Genomic DNA, 9,907 nt, shown 5'->3' with positions numbered 1-9,907 from the left:
AACTTAACCTTTTAATTACTTCTTTGTTTGTATCCCTTAACTACTGCATCATTAGAACTTCGAGCATGGATAGATCATAGATCAGGTCGTAATAGCAAAACAATGGATTTTCCGTAAAAATAACCATACAATGAGAGCATAAAGTTATACAAAGTAAAGAGAAAATCCCAAGTTTGGTGCAAAAATGGAATTTGATAAGCAGACTTCAACCACTTGCTTTGTTGCCTATCAAGTGGTGAAGAAACAAACCAGCTGCAACACTCACGTTCAAGCTCTCCACAGCAAGAAATGATCTGAAACCTTCACCTTCCATATCATCAGACTCTGTAACAGCAACATCGTTAGGCATATTACCACTAATCCTGACTAAGTCAGTACAAGATCTCTCTACTAATGGCCTTAAACCCGTTCCTTCATTTCCCAAGACAAGTATCGTCGGACTTCCGGGTAAAACCTCGTTCAAAGCAACAGCCTTTGGAGATACTGAACCACCAACCACACGCCACCCGTTCTCAGCAGAAGCTTCTAAAAACTGCATCATGTTTTTGCAGTACCTGAGTTCCATAACTTCGAGTGATCCAGCACTTGCTTTACTCACAACCGCACTTAATGGAGCTGAATTTTTCGCGCATACCACAACACCCGTGGCTCCAAAAAAGTACGCAGATCTTATGATCGCTCCTAAGTTCTGCGGATCAGTAACCTCATCAAGAGCTACCCAAAGAGAATATTTCTCTTCCTCTGATGAAATCGGATCTAGTTCTTTCACTTTCACCAATTCCAAAGGTGAAGCATCAAGCACCAATCCTTGATGCGGTCTGTTATCAGAGACCATGTTAAGATCATGCTTTGAAGTTTCCTTGATGTTTAACCCAAGTTTTTCAGAGATTTTCAAGACTTTCTCGAATCCTTTCTTGTCTTTCTTCTTCTTGTTGTTACTGCTCAAATCTAAACCTTCTTGAACATAGAGAGCATAGAACTCTCGTCTCCCAACAGAGAGCGCAGCCAACACAGGACTTACTCCATAAACCACTTCACCCTCTAGCCTAGGCACGCTGGACTCAGTCGCCTCTTGCCATGTTTTCCTACCCCAGCTCTCTTGCCTATTCCAGTTTCGATATGCTACATTGTCACGACCTTGCTCTCTTACATCATATCTATTGAACCTATTTTTAATCTCAGACCACCTAGTGTTATCTGGTTCTTCTTCAACGATTTCATCACCATCTCCACCGGGTTGATTCCTTGTTTCTTCTTCTTCTTCTTCAGTGATTCTATCATCACCTCGGGCACTAAAAGAGGTCTGATTTCTTGTTCCATCATCCCAAGATGACCGGTTGTTAACTCTCGGCAATTGCTCTTTCGCCGGTTTATCATTATTATTCGCCACCCAAATTGAATTCCCACTACCTTTCTTGCTCTCTTCTCCCACTTCACTGATTCTATCATCTCCTCTAGAACGAAAAGAATCCCGAGTTCTCGTTTCACCATAACCTCTGACTCTACTTCTCCTATCAGAATTAGAATCATTTCTACCATCTCGTTTCTCCCAAGAAGGCCTATTACCTCTCTGAAACCTATCTTCCACTGGTTTCTCATCAGATTTCACCCAAATCGAATCTCCACTAGAGTGGCCATTACCTCCACTTCTCTTCTCTCGGAAAGCTTTCGATTCAAATCTAGACTTCCCTCTATTGCTACTAATACGACTACTTCGTTTTGGTCCAAATCTCTGAGAATCAAAACTCGAAAACTCTCGGACACATTCAATCTTACTCAACATTCTAAGGCGAGAACTAACTAAACCAGTCGAAACATTTGCAAAGGAGCATCCTTTAGGGTTTACAAGAAACTTAACTGGTAAAGACGAATACTTTGAGACATGGAAACAGCTTTTGACTGCCGTTTGTTGTAATGAAACTCTAATCGCCATTGGAAAACCTTGGCTTCTTGTTAAATTACAGTACATGATCTAGTAGTAAGCATAAGAGCAAAAGAAAAATCCAAAAGTGAATTTTTCAAAAGAAGGGCTACTAGAAAACGGTAGTTGAGACTTCTCCCATTGATAGACCAATCTGACTAATAGAGGGTTTTAGGGTTTTAAGGAAAAGACCATAGGAGAGATATGGAGAAGATAAGAAAAAATGATTGCAAACTGCAAAGGCGACCTTGTGAGAAAATTAAAAAATACAGATTTTTTAAAAATTGATTGCAAAGACCCTCAAATAAACCGAAATTACATTAAAGGGCCACTAAAACACATATTTTCGGCCTGTTAACAACTATGGGCTAATGAAGAGATATGGGCTTCAGTTCGTTTAAGCCCAAAAAAATAAAACTTAGACCGACGTATTTGTAAATCACAACGGACAGAATAGCTCCTCTTCTTCTATATTACGCTTTTGTTGCTCTTTCTCATTATAATCCCCAATCACAAAATCTCAAATCACAACGGTCACTAGAGAGCGTTCTTTGAGTTTCTCCGAAGAACCATCATCGTCAGGTATTGAATCGTTTAGGGTTTTTATAGATTCTTTTGTTTACTGCATATTCAAAGCTTTCTTTTGATTGCGTGATTTTGAGTTTTCTTCGATTTCGAAATCTCTCTTTCCTAGATTTACAAACTTCGATTTGACTTCAAAAACTCTGTTTGATTTCAAGTTTCGTATTCTGTAATCTCTTTAGGGTTTCAATTTTGTTTGAGTTTCAGACTTTTTGTTTTTATTAATTTCCCGAAACCAAAAACCCTCTTTTATAGTTGTGTTCTTCAAGATTTAACCTTTATTTGTTACGAATTAGGGTAAAACCCCTCTTTTATCGTTGTGTTCTTCAAAGATTTTTCCTTTATTTGTTACGATTAAGGGTTTTACCCTCTTTGATCGTTGTGTTCTTGAAAGATTTACCCTTTATTTGTTACGAATTAGGTTTTTTAATCAAAACCCCTCTTTTAGATTCGTGATTTCTTTGTACTGAAGGTTTTTTTTACAGGCAAGCGGGTAGCTGCTGGCGAGGTTCAAGATTCTCAGTAAGACAAGCAAGATGTGATTAACACTGTAAGTCTTGTTAAACTGTGTTCTTAAGATTGTGATTATCTTTCATATATTGAGACAAGCAAGATGTGATTGACACTGTAAGACTTGTCACACTATGTTCAAAAGATTGTCATAATCTTCAATATATTTGCTGGCTGGGCATAAACTTCAAACCCATAAGAAAGGGACGACACATTATATGATTGTGTTCTGTCCCGTTTCTAATTTGGGAATATTGTACCTCAGTAAGACAAGCAAGATGTGATTAACTCTGTAAGACTTGTCAAACTGTGGTCAGTGATTGCAATAATCTTCTATATATTTAGACAAGCAAGATGTGATTAACACTGTAAGACTTGTCAACTTATATTAAAAGATTATTCTTAAGTAAGACAAGCATGATGTGATTGGCACCGTAAGACTTGTCAAACTGTGTTCAAAACACTGCAATTATCTTCTACATATTTAGGCAAGCAAGATGTGATTAACACTGTAAGACTTGTCAGCTTATGTTCAGAGATTGCGATTATCTTTTACATGTTGCTGGCTGGGCAGCGTTACATAAACTTCAAGTTTCTGCAAAGATCTGCCTTCATATATTAAGGCTTTTCTAATGATGATAATAAGGCAAGCAAGATGTCATTGACTCTGTAAGACTTGTCGTATTATCTTCTACATATTGCTGGCTGGGCAGCATTACATAAACTTCAAGTTTCTGGAAAGATCTGCCTTCATTAAGGCTTTTCTAATGATGTCCTGTGAAGGATAAATTCATTGTTCTGCTTCAAAACTCAATGATCTGCTTAGTGGTCTAATGATGTCCGATTGGGAAATTCAGTTGTAAGGATGAGGACTGCAGATGAAACACTCAGAGATATACATGTCCCTAAGTAACGCTTGTCACATTATGTTCATAGATTGGATGATTGAATCTCTGCAATTATCTTCTATATATTGCTGGCTGGGCAGCATTAGATAAACTTCATGTTTCTGCAAAGATCGGTCTTCATATATGAAGGCTTTTCTAATGATGATAATAAGGCAAGCAAGAAGTGATCGACTCTGTAAGACTTGTCATATTATCTTCTACATATTGCTGGCTGGGCAGCATTACATAAACTTCAAGTTTCTGCAAAGATCTGCCTTCATTAAGGCTTTTCTATTGATGATAAGAAGGCAAGCAAGATGTGATTAACTCTGTAAGACTTGTCATATTGCTGGCTAGGCAGCATTACATATAAACTTCATGTTCTACAAAGATCTGCCTTTTCTAATGATGATAATAAGGCAAGCAAGATGTGATTAACTCTGTAAGACTTGTCATATTATCTTCTACATATTGCTGGCTGGGCAGCATTACACAAACTTCAAGTTTCTGCAAAGATCTGCCTTCATTAAGGCTTTTCTATTGATGATAAGAAGGCAAGCAAGATGTGATTGACTCTGTAAGACTTGTCATATTGCTGGCTGGGCAGCATTACATTTAAGCTTCAAGTTCTGCAAAAAACTGCCTTCATATATTAAGGCTTTTCTAATGATTATAATAAGGCAAGCAAGATTTCATTGACTCTGTAAGACTTGTCGTATTATCTTCTACATATTGCTGGCTGGGCAGCATACATAACCTTCATTAAGGCTTTTCTAATGTTGTTCTGTGAAGGAGAAATTCATTATTCTGCTTTAAAACTCAATGATCTGTTTAGTGATGGGGATAAACTGTCTTTTATAAGACTGGTCTAATGATGTCTGATTGGGAAACTCAGTTGTAAGGACGGAGGCAGCAGATGAAAACACTCAGAGATATATATGTCCCTAAGTAAAGCTTGTCACATTATGTTCATAAGTTGGGTAGTTGAATCTCTGCAATTATCTTCTATACATTGCTGGCTGGGCAGCATTACATAAACTTGATGTTTCTGCAAAGATCTGTCTTTATTAAGACTTTTCTAATGATAAATTCAGTTATCTGCTTTAAAACTCAATGATCTGCTTATTGATGGAGATAAATTGTCTTTTAGAAGACTTGGCTAATGAGAAATTCAGGTGTCCCTATGTTGCCTAACTAAGTAAAACAAACAAGGTGTGATTGAAACAGAGATATATACGTCCCTGAGTAAAGCTTGTCACATTATGTTCATACGTTGGATAGTTGAATCTCTGCAATTATCTTATATATATATTGCTGGCTGGGCAGCACAATATTAACTTCAACTCTCTGCAAAGATCTGTCTTTCTTAAGACTTTTCTAATGATAAATTCAGTTTCTGCTTTAAAACTCAATGATCTGCCTATTGATGGGGATAAATTGTCTTTTATAAGACTTTTCTAGTGATGTCCGATTGGGAAACTAAGTTGTATGGATGGGCAGCACATGAAACTCTCAGTAATCTGCAAATTGATGGAAGAAAAAGCAGTAAACTTCAGATTCTGCATGCCTTAACTAAGGTTAGTCTAAATCATGTCCCGAGAGTCATAACTTCAGAACTTTTAATCCTCTGTGCCTATCTTGAAGCTCTTCTTGTTAGCGAAGGCACATCCTTGTGCAACGCTTGATGGGTCGAGGTTCGGTGAAGGCACTAAAGAGAAAGAGAGGGAGATGAAAGAAATAACATATATAATCTGCAAATTGATGGAAGAAAAGGCAATATAAACTTCAGATTCTGCATGCCTTAATTAAGGTTAGTCCAAATCATGTCCCGAGAATCATAAACTCAGAACTTTAATCCTCTGTGCCTATCTTGAAGCTCTTCTTGTTAGTGAAGGCACATTATTGTGCAACGCTTGATGGGTCTAGGTTCGGTGAAGGCACTAAAGAGAAAGAGAGGGAGATGAGAGAAAGAACATATATAATCTGCAAATCGATGGAAGAAAAAGCAGTATAAACTTCAGATTTTGCATGCCTTTATTAAGGTTAGTCTAAATCATGTCCTGAGAATCATAAGTTCAGAACTTTTAATCCTCTTTGCCTATCTTGAAGCTCTTCTTGTTAGTGAAGGCACATTATTGTGCAACGCTTGATGAGTCGAGGTTCGGTGAAGGCACTAAAGAGAAAGAAAGGGAGATGAGAGAACAGACATATATAAACTGCAAATTGATGGAAGAAAAAGCAGTATAAACTTCAGATTCTGCATGCCTTTATTAAGGTTAGTCTAATCATGTTTAAACCTCTCTGCCTAGATCTTGAAGCTCTTCTTGTTAGCGAAGGCACATCATCGTGCAACGCTTGGTGGGTCGAGGTTCGGGCAAGGCACTAAAGAGAAAGAGAGAGAGAGTGATGAGAGAAAGAACATATATGATCGTCTGAATTTAGACAATCGTTTAAAATATTCAGATATTTGTATACTACAAGGATCTGACTTCTTATTGAAGAGGTATGTATTCCATCTACAACCAGCTCAATGTTAGAGTTTTGCATTGTTCTAATGGTAATTTTTTTTTGTTATGTACATCTCTTCAACATTAAAGAATGAATCAATCTGATTTGTCTCATTATGTTCTAACCACATCTTTTAGTGACTGATTCTTAATAGGGATATACAGAAAATCAAGTTTGCGGATTATATATTTTCCACTTTGATCAGGTGAATGTCCCTTCCCTCTTTTACTTATAATCTTCCCAAGCATTTTCCTTGATGGCGTTTATGGTTTTGTGAGTAACTCCGTTTTTTTGAGTCTTTTGTGCATATATAAATTTTAAAGCTTCAGAAGAGAACTCGAATGTGTACAAAGATTTGTCTCAGGTTCGACTTCTGCCACTCTCTCTATCTCCATTCTTTTTTTAAGATTATAGTGTTACTGGTTCTGTTTACATTGTTGCAGTAATAAGATTTTGGAGCATGTGTGATTCATTAGAGGAGAATTATGGGATTTTGGTGACTTCTAGTGCACAACAGAATTGGCTAAACTAGTAGGTATGTATTTGAATCAGATATTTACTTGTTAATAAGAAAAACAAAACTCTGCGCATGTTTTGCTTCTTGATTTTCAGTAAAATTAGATGTTTACTCTGTTAAAATTTTGTAGTTAGTCTATGGCTGGTGTCAGAGACCAAATGATTGTTGTTTGTAATGTTTTCTTAGATTTGATTAAAAAAAAAAGTCATTAAGACATGTGATTCCCAGATGGTTCATGAAGTTCTTATACTAGAGTGGTAGTCATGAGTCTTTACATCTTATGATTTATCAACATCATATATATGCTTCTATCTGGCTTGATATCAATTTCGTTATGCCTTATACATAAGTGTTTATATCAATTGTAGGACTTAAGATGATGCACACTTATGGGTAGTTAGTAGTTACCGCTTAGATTAAATGTCGTTGTGGCTTAATACACATTAGTGTTTATATTAATGTCTTTGGCACCATTTATCTGAAAATTTGTTTAACTTTTTTTCTCTGTGGATCTTTGACTTCATCTGCAGAAAAGATGCAGAAGCTACTATGAATTTGAGGAAGATGATGTATATATGGGAAATTTCACCTCTTTGCAAGCGAGTATGTATTTAAATCTTGTTAACTTTTATAAGTTTAATACATGCAAAGATTCGTTGTTTAACATATGATATGTTCTCAAATCAGGGCATTTTTGGTGGCAGTCATATGACCATGAATGATTTTGCAAGATTGAATCGAACAGATTTGTCTAAGGTACATGTTCTTTTTCTATGCTTTCAATATCATAGTGTTTTTGCTTGCGTCTTAATTCTTGTGTTAGGCAGTACTGTCTGATTCTTAATTCTAGGAAATTCAGCCAATTTTGACGAGGTAAAATTTGTTTCTCCTTAAAGAAATTGTATTCTGTATTGATATCTCATCGTATGGTTTCTTATTGGTTTTACTCATCAAGGGTTTGTATCAAACTTGCAGGCACCAGAGTTATCATCTCCCTAACTCCACATGACGCTAAGAGACTAGTGACTTTTGTCATCCATTTGCAAGACCTCTGCAACCAAAGGTATTGCCTATAAACAATTTCTTCTTAAGATTTTTTTCTAACCTTTACATAACTGTGATTCTTTTATCAGATAGGAGATTTTCAAAAGCAAAGGTTTGGTCTTTCTTCTCTTTATAAGACTAATAAAACATAAACACACATACACAAAATCATACACTAAACGCAAACATAAACGCACTTACACGAAACCCTTTCTCTTTATAAGACTAATAAAACATAAACGCACATACATGAAACCCTTCTCTTTATAAGACTAATAAAACATAAACGCACATACACGAAACCCTTTTCTTTAAAAGACTAATAAAACATAAACGCACATACACGAAAATCATACACTAAACGAAAACATAAACGCACATACACGAAAATCATACACTAAACAAAAACATAAACACATACATGAAGCCCTTCTTTATAAGACAAATAAAACATAAACGCACATACACGAAACCTTTTCTTTAAAAGACTAATAAAACATAAACGCACATACACGAAAATCATACACTAAACGAAAACATAAACGCACATACACGAAAATCATACACTAAACAAAAACATAAACACATACACGAAACCCTTCTCTTTATAAGACTAATAAAACATAAACGTACATACACAAAACCGTTCTTTTTATAAGACTAATAAAACATAAACGTACATACACGAAAATCATACACTAAACGAAAACATAAACGCACATACACGAAACCTTTCTCTTTATAAGACTAATAAAACATAAACGCACATACACGAAAATCATACACTAAACGAAAACATAAATGCACATACACGAAAATCATACACTAAACAAAAACATAAACGCACATGCGCAAAACCCTTCTCTTTATAAGATTAATAAAACATAAACGCACATACACGAAACCCTTCTCTTTATACGACTAATAAAACATACCCTTCTCTTTATAAGACTAATAAAACATAACGCATATACACGAAAGTCATACACTAAACGAAAACTTAAACGCACATACACGAAAATCATACACTAAACAAAAACACAAACGCACATACACGAAACCCTTCTCTTTATAAGACTAATAAAACGTAAACGCACATACACGAAACCCTTCTTTTTATAAGACTAATAAAACATAAACGCACATACACGAAAATCATACACTAAACGAAAACATAAACTCACATACACGAAGGCCATACACTAAACGAAACCATAAACGCATATACACGAAGGCCATACACTAACCGAAAAACATAAACGCATATACGCGAAGCTCATACACTAATCAAAAAACATAAACGCATATACACGATGCTCATACACTAACCGAAAACCTAAATGCATATACACGGAGGTCATACACTAACCGAAAACATAAACGCATATACACGGAGGTCATACACTAAATGAAAACATAATTATACACGAAAGTCAAAAACTAATGAAAACATAAACGCATATACACGAAAGCCATATACTAACCGAAAACATAAACGCATATACACGGAGGTCATACACTAAACGAAAACATAATCGCATATACATGAAAGTCAAAGACTAAACGAAAACATAAACGCACATACACGAAACCCTTCTCTTTATAAGACTAATAAAACATAAACGCACATACACGAAAATCATACACAACGAAAACATAAACGCACATACATGAAACCCTTCTCTTTATAAGACTAATAAAACATAAACTCACATACACTAAACGAAAACATAAATGCACATACATGAAGGTCAGACATTGAATGGAAACATAAACGCATATTCACGAAGGCCATACACTAAACGAAAACATAAACGCATATACGCGAAGACCATATACTAAATGAAAACATAAACGCTTATACGCGAAGCTCATACACTAACCGAAAACATAAACGCATATACACGGAGGTCAGACACTAAACGAAAACATAAACGC

At 35.7% G+C, this 9,907-nt stretch overlaps 1 protein-coding gene and 1 long non-coding RNA gene across 12 annotated transcripts; one reads left to right on the top strand and one right to left on the bottom strand.

Moving 5' to 3' along the window:
• Positions 1 to 48: 48 nt before the first annotated feature.
• LOC17891598 (uncharacterized tRNA/rRNA methyltransferase slr0955) lies at positions 49 to 2,159 on the bottom strand. Its single transcript, XM_006297227.2, has one exon. The coding sequence runs from the start codon at positions 1,967 to 1,969 to the stop codon at positions 206 to 208; it is 1,764 nt and encodes a 587-aa protein (XP_006297289.1). The 5' UTR covers positions 1,970 to 2,159; the 3' UTR covers positions 49 to 205.
• Positions 2,160 to 2,454: 295 nt separating this feature from the next.
• On the top strand, positions 2,455 to 9,344 carry LOC111831395. 11 transcript variants are annotated; one of them, XR_002834585.1, is made up of 9 exons: positions 2,455 to 2,503; positions 2,989 to 5,477; positions 5,563 to 5,710; positions 5,795 to 5,942; positions 6,210 to 6,772; positions 6,852 to 6,943; positions 7,456 to 7,528; positions 7,613 to 7,798; positions 7,901 to 9,344. It is a non-coding gene; the product is annotated as an uncharacterized LOC111831395 (long non-coding RNA). The 11 variants fall into 11 exon arrangements; XR_002834584.1 differs by having other exon boundaries at positions 5,545 to 5,710; XR_002834592.1 differs by having other exon boundaries at positions 2,989 to 5,710; positions 6,210 to 6,403; positions 6,563 to 6,772.
• The last annotated feature ends 563 nt before the right edge of the window (positions 9,345 to 9,907 follow it).

The sequence above is a fragment of the Capsella rubella genome, unplaced genomic scaffold, assembly GCF_000375325.1.
Source record: "Capsella rubella cultivar Monte Gargano unplaced genomic scaffold, Caprub1_0 scaffold_3, whole genome shotgun sequence".
NCBI classification, from domain to species: Eukaryota; Viridiplantae; Streptophyta; class Magnoliopsida; order Brassicales; family Brassicaceae; genus Capsella; species Capsella rubella.
Note: the sequence above shows the minus strand (reverse complement) of the source record. Positions and strands in the feature narration are given on the sequence as shown.

What these genes read in the sequence shown, in the direction of transcription:
- LOC17891598 (XM_006297227.2), bottom strand. Translation starts at nt 1,969, where the DNA reads ATGTACTGTAATTTAACAAGAAGCCAAGGTTTTCCAATGGCGATTAGA.